This window comes from Bison bison, unplaced genomic scaffold, assembly GCF_000754665.1.
Source record: "Bison bison bison isolate TAMUID 2011002044 unplaced genomic scaffold, Bison_UMD1.0 scf7180017864375, whole genome shotgun sequence".
Lineage (NCBI taxonomy): Eukaryota > Metazoa > Chordata > Mammalia > Artiodactyla > Bovidae > Bison > Bison bison.
In genome coordinates this window covers 4,879,458-4,893,955 of record NW_011494947.1, presented here as the reverse complement: position 1 = coordinate 4,893,955, position 14,498 = coordinate 4,879,458, and the positions used below count along the sequence as shown (strand labels likewise).

Genomic DNA, 14,498 nt, shown 5'->3' with positions numbered 1-14,498 from the left:
CTCCAGCACGTGCGGCCAGATAGCCAGCTACCCACTGGCCCTGGTCAGGACCCGGATGCAGGCCCAAGGTAAGGCCAGTCGGCCCCCAGGGCCCCATCTCCCCTGGGGCAGGTTGGGATGTAGGGAGGAGCCGGCGAAAGGCCCCTGACAGGTGGCGTCTCTCATTGCAGCCTCCATGGAGGGTGCTCCCGAGGTGACCATGAGCAGCCTCTTCAAACAGATTCTGCGGACCGAGGGGGCCTTCGGCCTGTACCGGGGGCTGGCCCCCAACTTCATGAAGGTGATCCCGGCCGTGAGCATCAGCTACGTGGTGTACGAGAACCTGAAGATCACCCTGGGCGTGCAGTCGCGGTGACAGGCGGGGGGCCAGCCGCCTGTGCAGACTCCCTGATCCCGGGCTTCCAGCCCTGGGATGTGTAGCCATCTCATTCTGTGAATGTACCAACACTACGCTGACTGAAGCCAAGCTGTGAAAACCCTGGGGTGCGACCGCAAGATGGGGGGACAGAGCTAGCAGGCCACCGGGTGCGTCCTGCTGACCCCGGCCGACCCGCGTGTCCATTCCAGGGAGGACCTGTGAGTGTTCCTCAGGGCCCAGGGCTCAGCAGGACATGGGCCCGAGCGCTTGGGGGCTGAACGCTGCCCAGGGGCGCCTGCGGAAGAGCAGGGCTGGGAGGCCGGCTTCATCCTCCCATCGCATCCTCGCAGCTGGACCATTGGCGTGGGCCGTCTTCTGGCCTGCTGTGTGTCTTCCCCGGGGGGCCCACCTCGCTTCCTTCCTCGCTGCTGTTTTCAATGGTAGGAGGAGGGCCCCCGGCCCTCTCCCCACACTGCTTCTCTCCCCTCAGTCAGTGGGGAAGGGTAGTTGTACCTGAAACCTGAGCCCAGATTCCCAACTGGCCGCCCTGCCGCTGGCTGGCTGGTGCAGGGAAGAGGGCTTCCAAGCTGCCCAGCAGGTGGGCACCTGGATGCACGTGTGCATGATGGGGGCCAGGCTGCCTGGCGCATGGCTTCACAGGTCCTGGACCCCAGAGAGCCTCTGCTCCCTGCCGCTGAGGGGGGCTCGTGAGGCTCTGAGCTGGGCCCGGACTCTGTCAGGACTGGCACCAGCTCAGAACCAAGTCCCTCTGCCCCGCTGGCATGAGGGCAGTGGGGATCGTGTCGAAGCAGGAAGGGCCATGTCTGCCCTGCGTCTGCATGCCCTGGCGAGAGAAGGAAAAGGTGTTCAAGGCCTTAATAATTATGTATCATTGGAAGAAGGGTTTTGTTCAGAAAGAGAAGCTGAACAAACGTGCAGGTTCTGGTCTTCCAGAAGGAAGACAGAGAGCCGACGGCTTGGCTGACCTCATTTAAGTCTGTTTCTGATGCCCCTGGGGACTCACGTCCGATCCCCACGGGGCCAGGTGGGACCACTTCACATTCCGCTGATGCAATGTGTCACACTGCTTGGAGCCTATTTATTTTGTATTTATTTGAACAGAGTTACGTCCTAACTATTTTTATAGATTTGTTTGATTAATAGCCTGTCATTTTCAAGTTCATTTTTTATTCATATTTATGTTCCTGGTGGATTGTACCTTCCCGGCCCCCGTGAGGTGGGGTGGGGGGAGGGACCAGGGGGCTGTGGGCGTGACCCTCGTGCCTGTCCAAAGAAATTCCTCTCTGAACTGGTGAAAGAAAAAAGGCAAAGAAGGCAGAAAGGCCCTGACCGCAGAGAGACGGGCCCTTGGCAGGTCGGGGGGTGAGGGGGCCAGCACCCAGGAAGCCTTAGGAGTTGAGGGTTTGATCAGGGGGCGGGAAGAGGGAGGGAAACTCCCACTCCATTGAAGATGGAAGTCCAAATCGTTTCTTGGACTGGGGAGGGATTTCTTTATTTTCCCCCCTTTTTGAAGGATAGGGCAGTGAGGTACCTATCACTGTGAGTTTGGGGGTGAGGGCCGGAGGAGAAGGCCACCAGCTCCCCCCGCCATCCCCTGTGAAGCGGGCTCCCTCTGTCCTGGCCACCACCCCCCAACCCGCTCCTCCTGCTCAATAATGCTGGTCTCTGTGCAAGTGCACGGCCATACTTCCATTCACCAGAATGGCCCGATAAGGACAATTCAAATAGGATGCAAAGATCAATGCAAAAATTACTGTTATATATAAATAGAGTTATAACTGGAATTGGTGACAAAGCAAATTAAGAAAGAATTGGGAGTTGTCATTTAAAACAGCCTTCTAATAAAGTTGTTTAAGAGCTGATGAGAGAGTCATGCTTTTGCTGACCTGGGCTTGGGTGGCACGGGGCTGTCGCCACGTTAGAATATTGTGTCACTCAAGTCCCTTAGGTCGTGTCCGACTCTCTGTGACCCCAGGCTCTCTGTAGCCCGCCAGGCTCCTTTGTCCATGGGATTCTCCAGGCAGGAATACTGGAATGGGTTGGCATTTCCTTCAGGGGATCTTCCTGGACCAGGGATCAAACCCACATCTCCTGCCCTGGCAGGTGGATTCTTTACCACTGAGCCACCAGGGAAGCCTACATGTTAGAGTGCAAATCCATTTGTCTCATCAGAGGACATGAGAAAACTTCCCCTCCCCCTCACACAGAGCAGCTCCCCGTTCCAGGCTTCTCAAGGCACCCCCTCTTTAGAATGGATGTTTGTTGGCTTTGGGGTGCTCCGACAGGTCGCCAGTGCCCCGGGAGTTGCTGTATCCGGAGGTCCTTCCTCGGCCCTCACCTGATTCAGCCTATCCAGGGCAGAGCTGATCCCTCAATGCTGCTGGAAGCCCCTCCTAACTCCTCTTCCTCTCTCAAACTTGCTGGCTGCCCCTCTCCAGCCGCAGAGTTGGTTCCTCCCCGTCCCTCTGGGGGGCCCCCAACACTCTTTTTTGCTTTGTGGAAACGGAATGTTTGCAGCCGTACTTCCAGCACCTAAGACCGTGCCCAGTGCAAAGAAGTGTTCATTAAACAACAACACACCCCAGTCCCCCAGCAAGCCCTGGGTGCCACTGGTAGGGGTGGGGTGGAGCGGTGTACTATGAAGCAGCTTAGGGAACTTGCCAGGGGGCTCTGGCTTTCAGAGGCCGTAAGGGGGCACAAGAGTGTGCCCCGTGTGTGAAATGCATATGCCACTTGTGCTGGGCTCAACAGGGGCCACTCCACACCCCCCAAATTTATGTCCTTTGGGAACTTCAGATGTCGCTTAATTTGGAGACAGGGTTTTTGCAGAAGTGTTCAAGTCAAGATGGGGTCGTCCTGGGCGAGGGTGGGCCCTAAGTCCAAAGACTGAAGAAGAAGGAAATCTGGACGTGGAGGAGCGCAGTGTGAATGAATGACGTGATGAGTCCACATGTCAGACACCAAGGGTGTCTGAGGCGAGGGGAGAGGCAGCCACACTTTCTGCCTCAGACCGTCCAGAAGGAGCCAAACCGCCGACACCAGGGTTTCTGGCTTCTGGCCTCCTGCACTGAGAGAATTCCATTCCATTGTTTTCCGCCATCCAAGTTCAGGGTGGTTTGTTACAGCTAGGAAAGTAACACGCCATTTGCGTCACCTTGTTACCAGGGCAACGGGCATAAACCGTTTCCCAACCACTGGGTACCCCCAGCCGCCCCATCCGGGCTTCTCCTTGGGACGGTGGCCGGGTCCCACGTTCCCAGGTGCTCGGTCCCACTCACTGGGAGAGCGGCTCCTCCAGCACAGAAGTTCGCTTTGGGAGGCGGGTGACAATATTGGTCACCAAGCCAACCTTTCTGTGGTTACCGCCTTTGTTCCTAATCCCCTCCTTCCAATCTTATTAATTATTTTGTTGGCTGCCCCTGGTCTTAGTTGCAGCACGCAGGATCTTTTAGTTGCAGCATGGGAGAGCTAGTTCCCTGACCTGGAATCGAACCCAGTGCCCTTGCTTTGAGAGCACAGTCTCAGCCCCTGGACCAGGGGAGTCTCCTCCATCCAGTCTTTAATCACATGTCACCTTCTTACGGAGGCTTTCCCTGGCCATCTTACAGGGGCAGCCCTGTTCCCTCCACAGCCCAGTTCATTCACCACCCCGTTTGTTTCTCTCCCTCGTACTTCTCACGACCAACTAGAGGATCGACTTTCTCATATGCTGCTCCCAGTACATGCCCTGCACCCACTACAGGCCTAACGAGTAGTTCGTCATTGGATAAAATCCATGCACGCGTCCTGTCATGTGGGAAGCAGAATTACATCCCCTCCCAAAGACATGCACGTCCTAATCCCCAGAACCAGTGCATTAGGTGGCAAGGCAAACAAAGGCTAATTAAGGTAACAGATGGAATTAAGTTTGCCAATCAGCTGACCTTCAAACAGGGAGAGAGAGTAGCCTGGATTATCCAGGTGGACCCAGGATCACAAGATGCTTCCTTGTGGGAGAGGAAGGTAGGGAGAGAGCCAGGGAGACTGGACAAAGGACTCAGCCGGAGCCGCTTGCTTTGAAGATGGAGGAAGGAGCCCCGAGTTAAAGACTCCTGTGGCCTCTAGAAACTGGAAAAGGCAAGGTCGAGTCTCCCAGAAAACCTCCAGAAGGAACGCTGCCTTGAGGACGACCTTGACTTCAGCCCAGTGAGACACACTCCAGACTTCCGACCTCCAGACGCGCCTTGGGAGGGCTGTTGGGAAGTTGAAACGAGACAGGAAACGGAAATGGCCGGTCCTTAAACACTTGCAGTACCCTGGCCCCATCCTGGATTCCAAACACAGAGTAATTTCCCCTAAATGCTTTTTCATTCCACTCCTCCCCTGCCTCCCCGCCCCCACCCCCCGCCCCCACTGAGGAGGCCTGGTATCTCTGGCTTTAGGGTGGGGAGACCTGGCCCATGTGCTGTGCGCTTCCTTCCTGGAGCGAGACGCTTTCATCTCAGTCCCGGGAGTGCCATCGCTGAGCTGCAGCTCTGTGCACACGGGACCAGGGCTGCTGCCGCCATGTCCCCATTTTACAGAGGTGGAAACTAAGACCCCGGAAGGGGCCGCCATGTCCCCATTTTACAGAGGTGGAAACTAAGACCCCGGAAGGGGCCGCCATGTCCCCATTTTACAGAGGTGGAAACTAAGACCCCGGAAGGGGCCGCCATGTCCCCATTTTACAGAGGTGGAAACTAAGACCCCGGAAGGGGCCGCCATGTCCCCATTTTACAGAGGTGGAAACTAAGACCCCGGAAGGGGCCGCCATGTCCCCATTTTACAGAGGTGGAAACTAAGACCCCGGAAGGGGCCGCCATGTCCCCATTTTACAGAGGTGGAAACTAAGACCCCGGAAGGGGCCGCCATGTCCCCATTTTACAGAGGTGGAAACTAAGACCCCGGAAGGGGCCGCCATGTCCCCATTTTACAGAGGTGGAAACTAAGACCCCGGAAGGGGCCGCCATGTCCCCATTTTACAGAGGTGGAAACTAAGACCCCGGAAGGGGCAGGGGCTTGCCCAGGGCCTCCCTGGGAACAGGTGACAAGACCTTGAAGCAGATCAGAGTGACCCACTCTGGCTGTGTGCTTGGGGGTGAAGATACGGCTGGCCCCTGCCCCCACACCTGGCCTGGCAGCCTTGGACCCACACCACGACCCACCTGCGGAGAACTTCACTGAGGGGCAGGGGCTCCTCGCCTGACCTCAGGCAGGTGACAAACTGGTCCCTGGCCGCTCTCCCAGCCAGGAGGCCCCAGAGAGCTGGGGGAAAGTGAGGCAGGGCTGTGCTTGAATCCTGGCACCTGGCAGTGTGATCTTAGGCAAGTCTCATGCCTCTCTGAGCCTCAGTTTCCTCATGAGGAAGATGGGCACGGTATTTGCCTTACAGCTCAGGGCCAGGAGGAACGCCAGATTCATTCAAAGGGCAAATGTTAGGAATTCCCTGGTGGCCCAAGGGTTAGGGCTCTGCACTCTCAATTTGGAGGGCCCAGGGTTCAGTCCCTGGTCGGGAAACAAAGATCCTGCAAACCACGACTCAGCTAAAACACACATATATTCTTTTTCTTTTTAAAGGGCATAGGCTGAACCAAGATTCAAAGCAGCTTTGCTGACTCGGAAGCCCCAAGCCCGGTTCTCACCTTGGTTCGCGGCCAGGCTGCCCACAGGCCCCCTCTCAGCAGTCCCAGCGGACTGGAATGTAGGGGAAGGGTGAGAGGAGCAGCAGCCTGCACGCCGGGCCCCACTGCCCAAGCATGGACCTTGGTCTCTGCCGCCCAGGGCCAGCGAGCAAGCAGGAGAGGACCAGCGAGGCCCCGTCAGAGGGGCTGGAGAGGCTGCCAGTGCTGGGTGGGAAGAAGGCCAGTGGGAGGGCAGTGATGCAGGAGGGCAGGGAGGAACCAGGAGTGAGGAGACTGAGGCCAGAGGTGGGCCAGAGGGCTGCCCGAGGCCCCCAGGCCTCTCCAAATCTCAGTTTCCATAACACAGAGGTTGGCGCCGGAGAAGGGGGATGGGGAGTACAAAGGAATGGTCTCTCTGGGCCTTTTGCCATCACCACTCCGCACGGTCCCTGTGGCCCAGGAGGAACGACTCTCTCTCCACAGCAGCTGTGAAGGCCCTGAGCTGGCTCCACCCACACCCACCAGTTTGCTGAGGGCCCCTGACTGCATCAAAGAGCCCAACCCCTGCCCTGCATTTTTTTTTTTTACGTGTGTCCATTTATTGATTGCTGGGAATACAGCTTATTGAGAATACACTGACACAGAGGCAGGACTTGCCTCTGGCGCTTGGCTCCCTGTGACTGGTTCTCTTCCCTGACTATACTGTAGTTCCCTGACTGTACTGCTTATATTAGTGTCCTAATGACAGATTTTATTTTCCTAGGTTCCAAAATCACTGCAGACAGTGAGTGCAGCCAGGAAATTAATAAGACACTTCCTCCTTGGAAGAAAAGCTATGACAAATCTAGACAGCATATTCAAAAGCAGAAACATCATTTTGCTAACAAAGGTCCATATAGTCGATACTATGGTTTTTCCAGTAGTCGTGTACAGATGTGAGAGTTAGACCTTAAAGAAAGCTGAGTGTCAAAAAATTAATGCTTTCCAATTGTGGTGCTGGAGAAGACTCTTGAGAGTCCCCTGGACTGCAAGGAGATCAAACCACTCAATCCTAGAGGGAATCAACTCTGAATATTCACTGGAAGGACTGATGCTGAGGCTCCAATATTTGGGCCACCTGATGCAAAGAGCCGACTCACTGGAAAAGACCCTGATGCTGGGAAGGATTGAAGGCAAAAGGAGAAGGGGGAGGCAGAGGATGAGATGGTTAGATGGCATCACCAACTCGATGGACATGAGTTTAAGCAAACTCTGGAAGATTCTAAAGGACAGAGGAGCTTGGTGTGCTGCAGGCTGTGGGGTGCAGAGTGTTGGACACAGCGACTGAGTAACAACAAAGACGGCTGTTACAAAGCGGCATCTTAAAACGGCACGTATTTATTCCCAATAGACCTAGAAGCCGGAAATCCAAAATCTATCTCAATGGACTGAAATCTAGGTGTCCCACAGGGCTGCTTCCTTCCGGAGGCTCTCAGGGAGAATTCATCTCTTGCCTCTTCCGGCCTCTGGAGACCGGCTGCTCTCCTTGGCTTGTGACCTCCTCCTGGCGTCATTCCAGCCTCTCACTTCTGTTCTCACATCTCTTCAGTCAAAGCTCCCTCTGCCTCCATCTGATAAACAGACTGTGATTACATTTAGGGCCCAGCTGGATAATCCAGGAAAAATCTCTCCATCTCAAAATCATTAATTTAATCACATCAACAGAGTCTTTTTGCCACATAAGGTAATGCTCCCAGCTTCCAGGGATTAGGTCCTGGATATATTTGGGGGTCATTATTTAGCCCACCACCCCATCCCCCCCTCCACTATCAGCCCTGTTCTCTGTTAGACACTTCTGCCTGTCCAAATCCTTCCCATCCAACTGGTTAAATAAATTCGGCAGCAGTGGCATACAGCGGAGCAGTCACTAGAAACAGTGAGGGAGAGTGCTTGCTGATCTGGAATACATTGTGATCTGAATTTTTATTTAAAAAAATATTTCTAGAGAGAGGAATATCATAATATTCTGATTAAGGTCACTGTTTCTGGGTCCTGGAAATCTAGGTTCAAATCCTTCCTGTGCTATTTACTGTGTGACACCAAGCAATTCACGTAATCTGATGCCTCAGTTTCTTCATCTGTAAAATGGGAATACTTGTACTTACCTCAGAGGGATATTGAAAGGCTGTGTAAAGTGCTTAAAACAGTGCTTGCCACAAAATAGGCCCCATTTAACTGTTGGAGGGTTTTCCCTTGTAGCTCAGTAAAGAAATCCTGCAAGGCAGGAGACCCAGGTTTGATTCCTGGGTTGGGAAGATCCCCTGGAGAAGGACATGGCAGCCCACTCCAGTATTATTGCCTGGAGAATCCCATGGACAGAGGAGCCTGGCGGGCTATAGTCTATGGGGTCACAAGAGTCAGACAAGACTGAGCAACTAAACCGCCACCAACTGTGGGATACATTTGTTGTTGTTGCTCAGTCGCTCAGTCGTGTCCAACTCTGAGACCCTATTGACTGCAACACGCCAGGCTTTCCTGTCCTTCACCATCTCCCGGAGCTTATGCAAACTCAGGTCCACTGAGTCAATGATGGCATCCAACCATCTCATCTCTGTCGTCCCCTTCTCTTCCTGACTTCAGTCCTTCCCAGCATCAGGGTCTTTTCTAATGAGTTGACCCTTCACATCATGTGGTCGAAGTATTGGAGTTTCAGCGTCAGCATCAGTCCTTCCAATGAATATTCAGGCTTGATTTCCTTTAGGAGTGACTGGTTTGATCTCCTTGCAGTCAAAGGGATTCTCACGAATCTTCTCCAACATTTATATGTTGGATACATATAAATACTTATATGTAAAATATAAATTATATGTAAAAATGTAAGATATTTTATATGTCTCTCTCTCTATATATACACACACTAAATGCAGCCTACAAAAAGATAACTAGAAGGCTATTCTCCAAAAAACATGTTTTTAAGTTTTTCTTATTGCATTTGTTTTTTAAATATGTATTTATTTGGCTTTGCTGTGTTTTAGTTACAGCACACAGGATCCTCACTGTGGCATGCAGGATCTTTGAACTCTTGGTTGCAGCATGTGGGATCTAGCTCCCTGACCAGGGACTGACCTTGGGCCTCCTTAATTGGGAGTGAGGAGTCTTAGCCACTGGACCACCAAGGAAGCACCCTGAATTTTTAAATTGTTTTTAAAAATTTTAAATCTCAGTGATGGGTCTATAAATAATTGGTATCATCTTTTTGCTTCTCTGCAAGATCTGTTTATGCCCAATACACAATTATTTGTATAATAAAAATGAAATTTTAAAATTTAACCATCTAACAAAAAAAGCAACCCAGAATCCTAATCCTTAAAGCCTCTGCTGTGGCTTGCTCTCCCCTGGGAGCCCTCCTGATCTGCACAGTCTCAAGACTCTCTCCTTCTTACTTCCTGGAGCTCTTGTCTGGAAACAGTAGCTCTCGGCTGTGAACTGCAGGAGCCCAGATGGAAACAGAGCTGGAGTGTGTTCTGAGAAGAAACAGTACCTCACCGGCTGCAGAAAAACACCCCTCACCCATCAACAGTGCACATCAACTTTGTGCAACCTTCCCATCCCTGATTACAACAACCTCATGAAGGGTAATTGACCTCCAAGGGCTTGCCCAAGGTCACAGAGTTCCCACCTCAAACCCACTGCTGCCACCACCGCCACAGGGCACTCGCCACGACCTGAGCTTGATCAAAATGGGGCAAGGGTTCCTGGCTTGCAGTTTTTTCCCCTGAGACGCGTGACTCTCCCTACCCACTCATCTTCAGACCCTTGCATGTTAACCCCATTTTTGTTGTGTTGTGTTAGTCGCTCAATCCTGTCTGACCCTTTGTGACCCCGTGGACTGCAGCCCATTGGGCTCCTCTGTCCATGGAATTCTCCCAGCAAGAATACTGGAGTGAGTTGCCACACCCTTCTTCAGGGAATCTTCCCGACCCAGGGGTCAAACCCAGGTATCCTGCATTGCAGGCAGATTCTTTACCATTTGAGCTACCCAGGAAGCCCATTTTCCAGATGGGCAAGTAAGAGTCCTTGGAGAAGGAAGATGGCCCAAAGATGCGATCCCAGGATTGGCCGCAAGGTGGCAGCACCAGGCCTTGTGACCTGCTCCTCTGGGCTTTGCATCCTCTTACCGCCCTCTGGCGATTATGGGAAAAGGTGACTGAGGCAAGGTTGTCACCTCTGGGGAGAATACTCTGACAGAAGCAGGACTCGGGGCCCCTTGCATTGGTGGCCTTGGGCTGACTGGCCATTATCCAGCCCCTGTCACAGGGAAGTCCCTGTCACAGGGAACTTCTAACTAGTGGTTCTAAAAGTCCAAGGAACTTGGACTTTTCATCAAGGTGACCATTTAGTGGAGTGGGTAAGGTTAGGAGGTATGGACAGGCTCCTCTCTGCCTGCAGCAAGCTCACTCCTCATTGGGGTCAGGCCCCTATCCCCAGGATGGCTGCTCTGTCGTTAACCGTATCTTCCTCTGAGAAACACAAAGTCAGAAGAAAACATCTCTGTGAACAGGAGGAGAGGTGTGGCGATGAGCAGCTGGGGTCTGGCCTGCACCACGGGGTCTCCCTAACTAGGCCAGGCCTCCCGAGGAAGCCAAGGCTGGGACACCCAATCACCGGATTCAGCAGGAGGAGCAGAAAAGGTACGGAGCACAGGGTGGGGTTGTGAGACGTGAGACCCTCCCCGGGCCACAGTATCATGGACTGAAGGTGGCTGCCTTATCCCAAGCGGGTCACATCCAATACTCCCTTTGGGGATTCTGGGATTGAGACAGAGAAAGGCCAGCCAGCCTCCTTGAACAGCTGGAAAAGTACCAAGTAACTCCGGGCGGGTGATGTGGAAAAGGCCGTCTGTGAAGAGAAGGAAAGCAGGGAGGGGAAGGGATATAGGAAGGCCTCCCCCAGCACATCATGCAGCTCCTGGCCTAGTTCCTGCCCTGCTGCGGGAGGCTCTACGGCCATCACAGGCCCCTTGGGGACTTAAAAGCTTATCAGTGAAGGGGGAACAGCATCCCGGCAGCAGTGACTGGAGACCCAAACACCTGTTGGCCCCTCAGAGGCGGCTTCCACGGCTCCTCATCCCTCAGACGTGTGGTATGACGTCAGGCCTCAGCTTCCCTCCTCCCTCCCACAGGAGCACTCTGCAGACACGAAGACCCAGCCAATGTGACAGGGTGACGAGGGCAGATGCTCACAACGGGAACCAAACCAAGCAGGTGGCGGACAGCCCTGCAGAAGCTGAGGCTGCTGCCTCCCCACATGGCACTGTCTGCCTCCGGAGGGCTTAAGGTCTGTGCTGCCTTATCTGTTCAGTTCAGTCACTCAGTCTTGTCTGACTCTTTGCGACCCCATGGACTGCAGCATGCTAGGCCTCCCTGTCCATCACCAACCTTATTTGAACACGTGCTAATACAAAGACCATGAATTATTTCTATGTTTTAAAAAAAATTAAAGAAAAAGGTTAAACTCTCCTGGGTGGATCTGAGGGAGTTGGCCCGTCACTCCCCAACAGGGAGGGCACAGCACATAGTGATCAGCTCACTGGCTGTCTGTCCAGCCTCTGGAGGGCAACCTCGGCGGACCAGAGTGCCCATCATCTGCTGAAACCAGGAAAGCAGGGACCCCACAGCCCCTCCTTGTTCCCAGAGCTGCTTCTCTCTATAGACTCCTGTCCTACCGTCCATCTTGTGAAGTCCCAAGCCTGGGACTGAAGCCCTGGGTGGCCATCCATGGCCGGAGGGCCTCGGAGGGCCCCGTGTCCTCTGATCCCTGGTCTCCTGGTCTGTAGATCAGGACTGGAACAACTCCAGCCCCCGCTAAGCCGGGCATCCTTCTACACACAGACCTGTATCTTGCAGTTGAGCCATTACAACTGTCCCTGGAGGTGGGGCCATCCTTGAGCCCCCTTGACAGAGGGGGAGGCTCGGGCTCAGAGAGGGGTGCTGCTGCCCTGCCCAGAGTCCCACAGTCAGTGGGGAGCAAAACTGGACCCATGCCCCAGGCCATCTCTGCACCTCCCTGCTGAGCATTCCGTGGCCACGAACCCAGGGATTCCAGGACACAAAGCTCACTGAGCCTCTCACCCAGGCCTGACCCTCGCTAAGCCCTGAACAAACAGTATTAACGGCCAGGGTGGCCTTCCCTAACATGCACTGACCTCCACTACAGTGCCACCACGTGGGGAGCCGCAAACCTTTTCTTTATTGCAAATATGATATACAGTCCCAGTGTGGGGGTGGGGTACCTGGGAACAGCAGGACCCAGAGGGAGCCAAGGACAGGGTCTCCCAAAACCAAAGGGTCCCTGCTTCCCTTGCTCAGGGCAGGAGCCCGACCTGACTCCCACCACGCAGCACAGACAGGGCAGCCTCGAGAGCCCCAGAGAAGGCTGAGAGTAGGGAGGCCCAGGCGGGAGTCGGGGAGGGTCATCCCCTGGGGCTGGTGTGGAGGGAGGTAGCCTTCCATGCCCTGTGGATGGAAACCAAGTCTGGGCTTTGTCCCCCAGGGCTGCAGCAGACGTCCAGTGTTAGAGGCGAGGGGTCTGCCAGGGTGGGGTGCGCAAGAGGCCGAATGATCCTGTCCCCCACTGCACAGTGTCTCAGCGTCGCCAAGTGCTGCCCCAGCGGCCCTGGTCCTTCACAGCCGGCATCTTCTGCTGTTTCCGCCCCCCGCCCCCTGGCAGGGATCACGAGGCTCAGCTCACTGGGGGGCCTCGGCGATGGCCTTCTCCACCCGCAGGTACCAGGGCTGGATGTGAGTGTGACGCATGAGGTCGTCGAAGGCCTCTAGACCCTCCATCACACGCAGCACGCCGTAGACTGCCTGGGGGTGGGTACAGAGGGGTGTCAACACCAGCCCATCACCTCCCCTCTCTGAGAGCCCCATGACTTACTCTAGGGAAACAGCAAATTAGCCAAGACGGGTAGTCAGGCTCTCTTGCCCCACGCCCTCTCGCCTTCGCCCCATGTTTTGTGAATAATCAAGATGTAATGGCCGAGATCACTTACAGCACTGCGCGTGAGCCTCACGAGGTACTCGCTGGGCCACGGGCTACTTTTGTTCTATAAGCATATGTAAGCTCCACCTGGAACGCCCCAGAGGTTGTGTTGCGTTATGTGAGCTTACGTTATGTCTGCGGCTATGGCTGCTGTGCCAGCCAGGAGAGAATAAACGTGTCTGTAGTCCCTACGGCTCCCTGAGCTTTCTTCCAGCCTCTCAGCTCGTGCCTTGTCTCCCCTGGGTTCAGCAAACAGTGCAGTGTGAACAGCAAGACAACTGGCATCACGAACAGGATCAGCGATACAATTGGCGTAGTCAGCAGGATTAGCGAAACACCCACTAATGGGCCAGCTTTGCACGTGGGGCTTTGAATGAAGTGTGTGGGCTGGTTGCAGGTTTTGCCTGTCCTGCACCTACATCCCCTTTTCTGGGCAACAAACCACGCCCCCCCCGCCCCGATTCAGAGTTTCCTTTGAGAAAATGCCCTTCCCCCACCCTCAGTTCCTGAGATTTTAGAAGAGGGGACCCCATCACCTACTCCAAGACCTGAACCTTGCAAGCCGCATATTCTACCCTGGCAGAACTGCTTCAAGGATTGGCACTGAGGTCAGGCTAACAAGACCCTGTCGCAGTACTTTTTGCTAGGTAGAAGCCTGGGGCGCTCGTTTTCCTTAGGCCCTTGACAATCAGTAGAGCCAGGTGCCCCTGGGATGGAGGAGCTGTGAATGCAGGTATTGCCCACACCTGGGTTTTCCCAGCCTGGGCCCCCAAGGAGAGACCCTCCAATATGTGCACCCCCTGCCACCACCACACTCACCAGATCTGCCAGGTTCGGCTTCTGGCCCCCCATGAAGGGCCGGTCTTTGCCCACAGCTGCCACCCACTTGTTGGCAGCCTCGTAGAGATCCTCCCGCACGTCATCCCGGAGGTGGTGCCTGGGCAGGGATGGAGAAGAAGTCCATCAGGGGGATTCCGAACCCTGGCATGGGTGGGGAGCACGGGAAGGCCTGGGGACCAGTGCAGCTCTTGGGGCAGGCGAGGGGGACAAAGGAAGGTACAAGACAGGGACCCAGAACTGGACTCCAAGGCCAGCCCTGCTTCTCCTGGGGTGGGGGAGGCAATCAGGAGTTTTGGGGTTTGAGTCTCAGATGGGCTAATGCTGGGAGATGGGAAGCCCCCAGGTGCACACACACGTACCCACCCACACACTCACGCATGCACCGTCACCTGCGTTTGAGCCGCTTGCTGATGAAGTACATGGCAGCTGCACCCACGTACTTGGCCATGGCGCCCTCCACGGTCCCGAAATTGCCCTCCTTGACAATGTAGTCAAAGGAGGCCAAGGCCTCGGCCGGCGTGCGGTACACGTTGGGGGAGATGAGGTGTACCAACCAGTCGTCCGCCCACTGCCGCCACTTCATCTCCTCCCTGCGGGCGAGGGGGACAGAGGGCAGG

At 54.7% G+C, this 14,498-nt stretch overlaps 2 protein-coding genes across 4 annotated transcripts in view; one reads left to right on the top strand and one right to left on the bottom strand.

Annotated features, from left to right (window-relative positions):
* Positions 1-2,239, top strand: part of SLC25A25 (solute carrier family 25 (mitochondrial carrier; phosphate carrier), member 25) — a 36,998-nt gene extending 34,759 nt beyond the window's left edge. For all 3 annotated transcript variants that reach the window (XM_010856869.1, XM_010856870.1, XM_010856871.1), the window contains exons 10-11: positions 1-68; positions 171-2,239. The exon at positions 1-68 is cut by the window's left edge and continues 3 nt beyond it. In XM_010856869.1, the coding sequence (XP_010855171.1) occupies positions 1-68; positions 171-355 (253 nt within the window). In that variant the 3' untranslated portion in view covers positions 356-2,239. The remainder of the gene's footprint in view (positions 69-170) is intronic.
* A 9,662-nt stretch (positions 2,240-11,901) lies between these two features.
* PTGES2 (prostaglandin E synthase 2) overlaps positions 11,902-14,498 on the bottom strand; it is a 5,956-nt gene continuing 3,359 nt past the window's right edge. Inside the window, exons 5-7 of the mRNA XM_010856868.1 lie at positions 14,271-14,471; positions 13,861-13,978; positions 11,902-12,866 (exon numbers count right to left, since the gene is read on the bottom strand). Of these exons, the coding sequence (XP_010855170.1) occupies positions 12,744-12,866; positions 13,861-13,978; positions 14,271-14,471 (442 nt within the window). The 3' untranslated portion in view covers positions 11,902-12,743. The remainder of the gene's footprint in view (positions 12,867-13,860; positions 13,979-14,270; positions 14,472-14,498) is intronic.